This window comes from Monodelphis domestica, chromosome 1, assembly GCF_027887165.1.
Source record: "Monodelphis domestica isolate mMonDom1 chromosome 1, mMonDom1.pri, whole genome shotgun sequence".
In the NCBI taxonomy this organism is placed as follows: Eukaryota; Metazoa; Chordata; class Mammalia; order Didelphimorphia; family Didelphidae; genus Monodelphis; species Monodelphis domestica.
In genome coordinates this window covers 195,197,848-195,210,429 of record NC_077227.1, presented here as the reverse complement: position 1 = coordinate 195,210,429, position 12,582 = coordinate 195,197,848, and the positions used below count along the sequence as shown (strand labels likewise).

At 35.2% G+C, this 12,582-nt stretch overlaps 1 protein-coding gene across 3 annotated transcripts in view; it reads left to right on the top strand.

The window, feature by feature from the left end:
- Window positions 1-886: 886 nt before the first annotated feature.
- Window positions 887-12,582, top strand: part of DPH6 (diphthamine biosynthesis 6) — a 639,691-nt gene continuing 627,995 nt past the window's right edge. The window contains exons 1-2 of one of the 3 annotated variants that reach the window (XM_056810234.1): window positions 887-1,214; window positions 5,113-5,207. In XM_056810234.1, the coding sequence (XP_056666212.1) occupies window positions 1,192-1,214; window positions 5,113-5,207 (118 nt within the window). In that variant the 5' untranslated portion in view covers window positions 887-1,191. The remainder of the gene's footprint in view (window positions 1,215-5,112; window positions 5,208-12,582) is intronic. The other 2 variants (XM_007480002.2, XM_007480003.2) reach the window with 2 other exon arrangements.

The following is a 12,582-nucleotide window of genomic DNA, read 5'->3' as shown; positions in this document are numbered from 1 at the left end:
ATACAAATGCTGTACTGTATAATGGCCTTACAAGGAACATAGTAGAAAGTGAGAAAAAAAGAGGGAGGGAAGGAGGGAGAGAGAGAGAGAGAGAGGGGGGAGAGAGAGAGAGCGAGAGAGAGAGAGAGAGAGAGAGAGAGAGAGAGAGAGAGAGAGAGAGAGAGAGAGCGCATTGTTAAATTTTCAGAATAAGCAATTGCATTTGGGATTGGGCAAACTATACATATCGACTTATTTTGTCTCCAGACCACCTAAAAAAAGTGATTGAGGAAAGGTTAATAATGCAGATTGAACTTTAAAAATGTGCCATACAAGTTTTGTTTTGGGAGTGCCAGGTGTTAAAACATTTATTAGCACACCCCTGTCACTGCCTGACCTTCCCCATTTATCTCTTTCTCACATATCTAATTTGTACATAGTTGTTTGCATGTTGTCTTCCCCATTAAACTGTAAACTCATCAGGAGCAGGGGCTGTTTTGTTTTACCTTTCTTTGTATTCCCTGAGTTTAACAAAGTGTTTGACACATAGTAGGAGTTTAATAAATGCTAGGTGGCTGTCAATAAAATGACGGAGTTGAATTAGAAAGCTTTGAATCTTAGGGGTTCTATAACTATGATCCTATAAATCTGTCTGCTTCACCATTCACACAATTTATAACGAAATGCAGTAGGGATACGGTGGAAATCAGTTCCAGATCTTTTGGGGAGAGAAAAGCAAAACACCTGGGGACAAGAAAAAGAAGTGTTATTAAAAAAAAAATTAACCACAAGGACTCCACGGAGTTTGGAAATCCAAAGGCTAATCCATCTTCTAATTCTACAGGCTTTGCCCTTTCTTGGGGAGCGTCTTTGCCCTTATTTAGGTGACCACAGCGCGCCTGGAGGGAGGAGGAGGGGAGGCAATCATCCTCTTTCGGTATGGAGGATGCCGACCTTGGCGAAAAAGAGCCTAAAAGGTCCTACTAGGTATCCCGGAAGTCCTGGCGAACAAATGGAACAGGTGTCCAGCAGGAATGTGTTGATGGCCGTTTTCCGAGCAGGCAGTAGAAGAAATGCTCCAGCCACGGGTCCTAGCCGCGGAATCGGAAGCAAGTCCCCTCCCCCCCGAGGCGGAAGCAGAGGTGCTGGAGGCGCGAGTTTCCAATCTTTCCTTGCCTGCACGCTCTTCGAGCACTCGTTGGAGATCTTGACATGAGGGTCGCGGCTTTAATCAGGTAACAAGGTTCAAGCCGCCGCCTTCCTCCTCCCTGCTATTTCAGAGAAAGTGGCTCTCTCCGCCACTCCAGGGCCTGCGGTCTGTCTATCGGAGACCCGGTATAACGTCGGGAATTGCCCGGAAGAGGCGGGGCCTCGGGCGGCTTCTAGCTCCCCCCAGGAGCTTCTGTCCCCGAGGCTGAGGTACCCAACCCTTTAGGGTCCCTTGTCTCCGTGATGAATTTCTCCTTCACTCCAGTAAATCACTACCCCTTTCTAGCACTCCTCCTTTCCCTCTCACTGCCCTCTTCTAAGATCCCCATGTGGATTGAGACTGAAGGCTTTGAAGTCAGAAAGTCTGGAATTCAAATTCAGCCTCAGATATTTACTAACAGTATGACCCTGGGCAGGTCACTTAACCTGTTTGCCTCAGTTTCCTCTTCTTTAAAATTGGGTTAATAATAGCACCTACCTTCCAGGTTGTTTGATTAAATGTGATAAAGCACTTTACACATAATAAGTACAATGTAAATGTTATCTAATTATTACTATAGATGAAAAGGTAACAAAAAAGCACTTTGATTAAGTATTCTTAGATACACAGATTCCATTATTAACATGAAATTTGAAATCAAATAGCACTTCAATATCATTATACAAAGAATATCTTAGAAAATTGTAGTGATTCAAGTGGAGCGCTGAGCTAATTCCTTTTCCAGCATATCAACAGCATATAATGGTAAAATGAAAAAGACACCTGGATTTTGTACCAGAGTACATTCCTACATTCAAGTCTGCACATCTGATTACTCTTTGATGGTTCATGGGCAAGTCATAATCTCTTTGCCTCATTTTTTTCTCATATTTTCTCATTTTTAAATCTAAGTTTAGATTAGATGGTCTTCAGGGTCTCTTTGAACTGTGACTTCTTCTGTGGTGTGAAATCCTTTTGATTAATTTTTACTTGTAATAGTACATAACTTAAAGATTTTGCCATTTCCTTAAATTATTTTAGTTTGAAAGTAATAAAAAGTAGATTCTTATAGATGTCAAATTTGCGATTTTTAAGCACCATAAGCTGAAAAAATTAGTAAATGAAATAACTCTTTGGAAATATAAAAATGATAGATGGAAGCCAATTCTTAATTCTCAATTTATCCAGAGGAGTGAGTACAAGGAAATAGGTCTGAATTGGAGCAAGGGAGTATGCCAATGATTAAAAATTAGAACAAGCTTGCAGGACTTAAAAAATTAGTAACAACTTTTGTTTCCAGAAGATTTTAAAAAGGCAGCAGGTGGAGAAAGATTCTCTTTGGAGGCCTTCAGCTTTTCAATGTACATGTTCATACAAAAATATGGGAAATTTTATAAAACTTAAATCATTGAATTTCTAGTTCTTTGATTACCCAGACATTTTTTACTCATAAAAATAACACATTTGGATATTTGGAGATAGTCACATATTAAACCCTGACCCAAGATTCTATTCTATTTTATTTTATTCTATTTTATCACCTTAGCTATTTTCCAAATTAGACACAGGTTTTTTACTTTGGAAATTATGTATTTTAAAAATCAACTTTATCAGTCCCTTCCATGGCTTAAAATTTGATCTAGTGAATACTTTGTTGTAACAAATTATTTTTTTAAAGTAACATTTAACAGTAAATTCAAGGCCATTGAGGTGAGACTGATATTCTTTAAAATGCTGCTAGCACAATATTGTGACTAGTTTGTTCTAGCCAAGGAAACTTCAGCCAATTTTGACCTGACTGACCTCTTTAAACCTGGAATTAAGTTTTTTTTCCCCTGTTCCACTAGCATCTAGAATTAGCTAGATTCTACATGGTCATATAAAAACATGTTTAGATAGAAATTTGTCTTTAGGTTATAGGATTAAAATGATCATTTTTTGAGATAAAATTATACAAATATATTTTATTATTTTTAATCCCTGATGAGCTAGAGAGCCATAATCTAGAAGCATAATTAAACATTGCTTTATTCTTAATACTTTTACTTAGGATGTAAAAATAAGCTTTTAGAAAACAATGCAAAGTAATTTCATTTAAAGTGAAATTTTGCCCTTAATATTGGTAAATAGCATTATGATAGTGCATACACATAAAAAAAGTTATTGCCATATATAAAACACTTTGAAACAAACTTACAATTAATTCTATAGATAATATACATTGGGGCAACTAGGTGGCCTATTGGATGGAGAATCAGGCCTGGAGATGGGAGATCCTGGGTTCAGATTTGGCCTTGAACATTTCCTAGCTCTATGTCCCTGGGCAGGTCTCTTAACCCCACTTGCCTAGTCCTTACTATTCATCTTTCTTGGAACTATTACTTAGAATTAATTCTAAGACAGAAAGTAAGGGTTAAAAAAAGATATTACTTATATACATACATCAATTTTTTTGTTACATTTACATTTTTAAATGTGTATTTTTGGTAAAAATGTATAAGTTTATATTCTAGGTATTATATTATTACATCCTAACACCATTCCATTGTGATCATATTACATTTTCATTAAGTATTAGATAAAATATTAAAATGTAAATTTAATTATAAAATGATACAAATAATCTGGAAAGTACAATTTCCATTGTGTAGTATTTCTATTGTATATATGTTACAGTAAGAGCAATGTGATATAATATAGGCATCTTTGACCTTGGAGACAAAAAGCTTGGGTTCAGGTTCTAGCTCTGCCATTTTACTAGTTATATGAACTTTTGCAGATTATTTAATATATAAACCTCAGTTTTCTCATCTATAAAATGAAGATAGTAATGCAGTATCTACCTTATCTTACAGGGTTTGGGGAAACCTCAGATAAAATTATAAAAATTATCTTGTAACTATAAAGTGCTATATTAATGCCAAGATGTTATCAGAAAATGTATTTCAGACTCTGGTATAACTGTTGGATACAAGGAAATAATTTGAAATGAGACTTTGTCTTCTAGACTAAAATGATAGAAGAAACTCATTTTCTAGATGAAGTGTCAGGTTGCATTTCTTTAGTGAATATTTACTTAGAACTTACAGATAAAGTACTTTCACTTTGGTAATAGACTAAAATATAGTTAACTTCTTTGTCCTGGATATAGTTTTATTTCTTGATGAAATGTCCTAGGTTAGAAGTGTTTGGTCCAGTCTCCACTATAGTGCCTTAGCACAGTGCCTGGCACTTAATATATATTGATTAATTGATTATAGCTCTTCAAAAATGGAAAGACAATTGAGTTCTAATACCAGTGTTTCAGATATACTGACTAGGCCATGTTTTTTAAACCTTACATGATGGATGTAGGAATAGGTTTTAATTTTGGTTATATAGTGAAATAAGGTAATTACTTCATCTAGGACTGATGATAAAGTCTTGAACAGTATTGGACTTGGGCTGATAACAGGTTGTAGACCGATTTAACGCAATCTGACTGCTTTATGCTGATATAACCAGTATTTTGTTTATTAAACTTATTAACTTCAAAGAAAGGAGTAGATAGTTTTGTTTTTTTACTTTTTCAAGGGAAATTTTACTGAAGGAGCATATGTGATAAATGTTTTACTAAAATTTAAAAAATCAAGATCATTGTATTTATCAAACATCTTGTACATTAAATACTACTGACATAAATAAAATACCTACCTAATTTAGCATAGAATCTGAAATCTTTGTGGATATTTTTAGAAATTGATGGTGGCAAATTATTTTATATGTATTAGCCTTAATTATTCAAAATAGGTGCTTAGGTACAATGTCATTTGGAAATTAAAAATTTTTAATGCTCAAATTCAAAAGCAGTCACTGAAAAATTATGAAAAGTTAAGCTAAATGTACTGTACTTAGTTCTAGTTATTTTTGAAGTAACTTTTCTCTAAACTATTTTTTTTTCTCAGTGGTGGGAAAGACAGCTGCTATAATATGATGCAATGTGTTGCTGCTGGGCATCAGATTGTTGCTTTAGCAAACCTAAAACCAGGTAAAAACCAAGGTAAGATTACAGTATTTTTGTTTAATTATCCCAAAAGGATATAATTTTTTTCAAACATATGTGCTATGTGTATATGTATGTGTGTAACACTTGAAAATGACATGAATAATCACTACTTAGTTTTATTAGCCAACACTATGAGACACTATGGAATGGAATGTGACATTATGTGGGATAACAGTACGATCAAAGGTAAATCTATGAATAATCCCCAAATTCACTTTATCTATTTACTTCAATTTTCTTCACATCAAAATGTCTTCTCTGAGATGTTAAAAAGAAAAAAAAAATTCAAAAGTGAGTGATTTGAATTTCACCAGCCCATCTAATGAATGATATAGACAAGGTAACAGAAAGAGAAAAAGAACATCTCTCCAACTCCAGTTCTCACAACTTCCTGACATAACAGTTTTAGTTAGTTCCATCCCTTTACCTTGTTTGTATACATGCCATTAGTATGTATTTTTCTTTTAATTCTTTTTTTTTTTTTAACTCTTACCTTCTGCCTTAGAATCAATGCTAAAGGCTAGGTAATGGGACTTAAGTGACTTGTCCAGGTGTCATACTGACCCACCTCACAGAATAATCTTGGATTTTTTTTCCCCTGTGCAATGTGATATCTTTATATTCTTTCTATACATGGTAGATTATAGTGCCTCATAAATAGTTTTTTTTTTTTTCAGAAGAGGAAACATGGTTTAGTGGAATAAATTCTGGCTTGGAGTTGGAAGACTATATTATATATTCCCAGCTTTTTCACCAGACCAATTGTGTGGCCTTAGGCAAATCATTTCATCTCTCCAGTGTTCTCATGTGTTTGAGGAGATTAGATTATCTTTGAGTCTATGAGTAGAAATGTGCCAACTCCCCACCTTCCCCAAAAGAATAGAATATACTGGTTCTACTTGGGTCAAATAAGAATGAAGTTGCTCTTACTCAGGCTATGAACCTAGTCTAGAGAATCCTCAGGAAGCTGGAGAAATTTGGATTTTCTTCCCTAACTCCTGTAAAGTGGGCCTTGCCTGGATAGACTCATGGCTCTTATACTAAAATAGACCCTGGAGTAAACCCAAATATAGGACAACATATGACATACCTGGGCTAGACTTTCTGGAGCTATTTTAAATTTGGATTCTTTCATCCATTCTTTATAAAGTTATTGGCAATCTTTGATTTGTTAAATCCAATTTTTCTGTCTTTATCATCTTTTACCTTTCAGTAGCTTTTAACACTTCTAAACATCCTTTCCTTATTGATTTCTCCTCCCTAATTTAGTTTCTGTGACTTTCCTGGGTTTTCTTCCTCTTTGATCACTCCTCGTTTTTCCATTGGTTCCTCTTCCTTTTTACCTTAAGTGTAAATATTCATCAAGTTTTGGTCCTCTGCCTTTACTGCTGAGAGGGCAACGCAGCAAAGCACTGTGGAGTGCTTAGGGCGTGTTGGAGCACAAAGGACAACACGGCCATCCAATGCAGCTGAGGAAGTCTCCAGGTGTAACGACTTTTTATGCCACTGGACCCAGGCTTCCAATGCTGAGAGAGTGGGACTGTCTCTGTGCATCGACTTTTCCACTTAAATCTCCTTCATGCACCAGTGTCTTTGTGCACACTCATCTATCCATAGATGAAAACGCACAAAGACAATCGTCATCCTCGGTTACCGAGAGACTACCACTATACTATACTATAGAAATTATCATTTGAAGATACAGAGACTTAATGTTTCCCCCCCCATTGAAAAATTTATGTTTATATTTCATCATATCACTAGCACATGATCTCTTATTTTCTTTTTAACATGTAAGAAATGAGTGAAAAATAAAAGTAGAAAACCTGATTTTAAAAACTGGTAAGAACTATATGGGAAAAGTTAAAGAATACATACTATTTGAATAATATCAAGATAAAAATCTTCATCAGTCTAAATGCATTCAGAGAGAAAGATGTATATATGATCACAAAGTATAGATAAGGATTCAACTAATTTTGTTTTAAACCAAGAAGAAAGACCTAATTTGTCAGAGAATAAAAGAAGCAGTGAATAATCGAATGGTTTCTTTCTTCTCAAGAAAATTATACATGGAGCATAAAGAGTAAGGAAAAGAGATGATCACAGTGTCAGAACAGTTGGAGTGAATTCGTATAGCTGAGTTCTCAAGAGTTAGTATTGAAATGAATTTATTCCCATCAATAAGATGGACTCTTGTCATAGTATTCATAAAACAATCCTGCTAAGTGAGTGGTAGGAAATTTCGTGGCAAGTTAATTGAGGTGCTCCAGGCAACAGTGGAGCCTTTTCATTTTATTTGATATCATCTTAACTATTGTCTTCAAAGCCTCAATTAATAAAGTGACATCATAGTCAGGACTAGACGGAATAGTAAAAGAAATTGTGTTCTTACCAAGTTTCAAAAAAAGACATATTAACTTCTAGATTTTTTAAACCACTCAAGTTCTTTATATGAATTTATACAGCTCTACCTTAAAAGATAAGTGTATTTTTAGTAGTCACGTGAAATAGAGGTGAATGGGTCTCGTTCTTCCATTTAGTTTAGTAATTACAGGGCAAAGAATTTATAACAATAGTCTAGAACTTATAGATTCAAAAAATCTATACATAAAATATAAACTGTCTCCCACTTTTTTACATTTTTGACCATACTGCTAGATTGAGAGAAGACAGCTATTTATTGTTATGTACTCAATTATGCTAACATCTGCCTACAAATAAAAAATCAAATGTAAACCTTTGTATTAGAGGGGAATAGTGAGAGATGATAGGGAATCAAATAGATGTTACACCAGGAAATAGTTTTGAAAGAAGGGAGCTGATTTCAGAGGACACCTTCCTTCCTGTTCTCCTCACTAAGCAACGAGTCAATTCCTCCCTCTAATTACAAAAATCTTGAGAACAGCATCTGTATTTAAAAGGACCTATTTTTTTGGGGGGGGGAGGGGAGGAAATAAGAAGGAAACTGGGAGAGAGAGAGAGATAGGTTTTCCCTAATTCTAATTTTTGTCACTTATTAAAGGCTTTGGTGTAAGTCTCTTCAAAAAGGAATAAAATGGACTTCCCCTGAGGGAAACAGTAATAATCCAGCTGAGGTCTTTTCTAGTCAAGGCTCTCTTCTTCAACTCAGGTTAGGTGGGGAGAGGTAACAGCCAAGACTTTCTTCAGCCTTCCTCTTTTCTAAGAGGTTAGCCAGAGAGAAGATGAAGTGGTATGTAGATCAGACCACTCCCAAGCAGAAGTGTCTGTCCAAGTCAAGCTTGGGGCTAATTGCCTTCTTTCTCAACCTTCCACAGAGCTCTCTCTCTCCTTCCCCAATGAGTCTGGGTCTGGATTCTATGTACTTTCTTAAACTCTTCTTTTTTTGCATGTCATTTTTTTCTGTCAGTGCCCATTTCTCCCAATCACACCTTACAAATTAGAGTAAGAGGCTTATTATGCTTTCTTTAAGTCTTGGATTATTTTTACACTTTTATTTTATGGGCTTGTTGTTGAAATTAATTTTTGAAATCTGAAATAGAGACTAAAAGACCATGTTAGACATATTTATATAACTCAATTCATTGTGTGCATATAGTTGATGATGAAAAAAATGAGTTGGCAAATAGTGCTGATTTCAATTATTGATGGTCATAGGCGGTCTTGGTTATTTAAATTCTGTTGGCATGACTTTTTCAAATTTTGTGAAAAGCTTGTGAACTATTTAAACTTGTGAAGTGTCAGTGGAGTGGCACAGTTGGAATTGTTTTGCTGTAAACAGGGTGGATCAATGAAAACACTGTATAGTAACTTAATATTTTTGATAATGAAAATTATATTAGGCTAAAACCTTTATTATGGATGCATATATTAAAACTTTTTATTCTGGTTTTATTTTTTGAAAATGATGCATCATATACTATCGTGTTTTTAAATTTTTCCGTTGTTCCATAAATCTTGAAGATTAAATAAATGTCAAATCAGAGCAGCAGATACTTATTGAATGCCCACCTACAAATGGAAGTACTGTGTTTTTAGAGAGAATTGACACCAAATTTATCTTGTGACCTGGACATTGTAAGGATGATATTACAAAATCAGTATGGTTTTATTAGTTTAGAGATAAGAAGTAAAATGACTGGCTTGAGAAAGAACTGGAGTTTGAAGCAGAGCTGAGAGGGCATGTTGATTTCAGATGTTGACAGTTAAAACCGTTTTTCTGTGTCAGTTACTATCTCTGGCAGTTGGTCTCTGGCAGTTGGCAGAGACACATTTGGAGACTCTCTCCCAGGGCTGGAAGAGGTAACATCTTTGCTTCTCTCTCTGTCTGAGGGAAAGACCTGAAGGAGCTTGATGTTTTCCTTTTTCAACTTGGGAAACAATATTGAATATCTATTGTGATTTTTATAGATCGTTTAACTCTGAGAAGACCAAAGAAAAACCTGCTCTTTGATTGGGAGTCTGAGTCTGTTAAGGATCAGAGCCCTAACTTGATTCTTGTTGAAACTCAACCAGCTAGCCTTTCGCTATTTTATAATTTGAAGGCGAAGCTAAGAATTTTAAGGATAATAATGGTAGTTTTTATTTAGATAGTATAAATTTGAGTTAGATCAGGGAGGATTAGTGTAGCCTGTGAAACACAGGAGAAACTGTTCCTTGGAGAACCTGGGAGTTTATTAGAGTGGATTTAGAATCCCTTACAATTAGAAATCCTTCTTTATATATATATATTTTTTTTTTGGTAGCCCATATTTTTTTTTAAATTTTATTTAGTCAGTTTAGAACATTATTCCTTGGTTACAAGAATCGAATTGTATTCAATCCCTCCCTCCCCTAGCACCACCCTTCCCATAGCCCAAGCACAATTCCACTGGGTATTACATGTGACCAGAACTGATTTCCATTTTGTTGATGTTTGCACTAGGATGTTCATTTAGTTTATAATCCCAATCATATCCCCCTTGACCCATGTAGTCAAGCAGTTGTTTTTCTTTGGTGTTTCTACTCCCACAGTTTTTTCTCTGAATGTGGATAGTATTCTTTCCCGTAGATCCCTCCAGGTTATTTAGGATCACTGCAAAGCAACTATTGGAGAAGTCCATTATATTCGATTGTACCACAGTGTATCAGTCTCTGTGTACAATGTTCTCCTGGTTCTACTCCTTTCACTGTATCAATTCCTGGAGGTCATTCCAGTTCTCATGGAATTCCTCCAGTTTATTATTTCTTTTAGCACAGGTAGTATTCCATCACCAACATATACCACAATTTGTTCAGCCATTCTCCAATTGAAGGGCATCCCCTCATTTTCCAATTTTTTGCCACCACAAAGAGCACAACTATGAATATTCTTGTACATGTCTTTTTCCTTATTACCTCTTTGGGGTACAAACCCAGCAGTGCTATGGCTGACAGGGCAGACAGTCTTAGTGCCTTTTGGGCATAGTTCCAAATTACCCTCAAGAATGGTTGGATCAATTCACAAATCCAACAGCAGTGCATTAATGTCCCAACTTTGCCACATCCCCTCCTGCATTCATTACTTTCTGTTGCTGTCATGTTAGCTAATCTACTAGGTGTGAGGTGATACCTCAGAGTTGTTTTTATTTGCATCTCTCTGATTATAAGAGATTTAGAATACTTTTTCGTGTGCTTATTAATAGTTTTGATTTCTTTAACTGAAAATTGCCTATTCATGTCTCTTGCCCATTTATCAATTGGAGAATGGCTTGTTTTTTTGTAGAACTGGTTTAGCTCTTTATAAATTTGAGTAATTAGACCTTTGTCAAAAGTTTTTCTTATAAAGATTGTTTCCCAATTTGTTGCTTCCTTTCTAATTTTGGTTGCAATGATTTTATTTGTATAAAACCTTTTTAATTTGATGTAATCAAAATTTTTTATTTTGCATTTTGTGATTTTTTTCTAACTCTTGCTTGGTCTTAAAATCTTTCCTTTCAATAATAAAGTGGAGAAATTCCATGGAGACTGGAACGACCTCCTGGAAGTGATGCAGAGTGAGAGGAGCAGAACCAGGAGAACATTGTACACAGAAACTAATACACTGTGGTATAATCGAATGTAATGGACTTCTCCATTAGTGGCTGTGTAATGTCCCTGAACAATCTGCAGGGATCCAGCAGAAAAAACACCATTCATAAGCAGAGGATAAACTGTGGGAGTAGAAACACTGAGGAAAAGCAACTGCGTGACTACAGCGGTTGAGGGGACATGACAGAGGAGAGACTCTAAAGGAAACCCTATGCAAATATTAACAACATAGCAATGGGTTCGAATCAAGAACACATGTAATACCCAGTGGAATCACGTGTCGGCTACGGGGGGTAGGGGGGAGGAAAAGAAAATGATCTTTGTCTTTAATGAATAATACTTGGAAATGATCAAATAAAATATTATAAAATAAAAAAAAGAAAAAAAAAGAAAAAAATCTTTCCTTTACCAGATATATGACATGTATACTATTCTGTGTTCACCTAATTTACTTATAATTTCCTTCTTTATGTTCAAGTCATTCACACATTCTGAGTTTATCTTGTTGTAGGGTGTGAGATGTTGATCCAAACTTAATCGCTTCCATACTATCTTCCAATTTTCCCAACAGTTTTTATGAAATAGTGGGTTTTGGTCCCAAAAGCTGGGATCTTTGGGCTTATCATAGACTGTCTTGCTGAGGTCACTTAACCTAAGTCTATTTCACTGATCCTCCTTTCTGTCTCTTAGGCAGTACCAAATTGTTTTGATTTCCACTGCTTTATAGTATAGTTTGAGATCTTGGACTGCAAGTCCTCCTTCCTTCACATTTTTTTTTCATGATTTCCCTGGATATCCTTGATCTTTTGTTCTTCCAAATGAACTTTGTTATGGTTTTTTATAACTCAGTGAAAAAGTTTTTTGGGAGTTCAATGGGTATGGCACTAAGTAAGTAAATTAATTTGGGTAGGATGGTCATTTTTATTATCTTAGTTCATCCTACCCATGAGCAATCACTGTTTTTCCAATTGTTTAGATCTAGTTTTAATTGTGTGGAGAGTGTTTTGTAGTTATGTTCATATAGTTCCTATGTTTATCTCAGCAGATAGATTCCCAAATATTTTATATTGTCTAGGGTGATTTTACATGGAATTTCTCTAATTCTTGCTGCTGAGCTGTGTTGGAAATATATAGGAATGGTGATGACTTATGTGGGTTTATTGTGTATCCTGCAACTTTGCTAAAGTTGTTGATTATTTTGACTAGCTTTTTGGTTGATTCCATGGGATTCTTTAAGTAAATCATCATATCATCCGCAAAGAGTGACAGCTTGGTCTCCTCATTGCCAATTTTAATATCTTCAATTTCTTTTTCTTCTCTAATTGCTACTGCTAGTGTT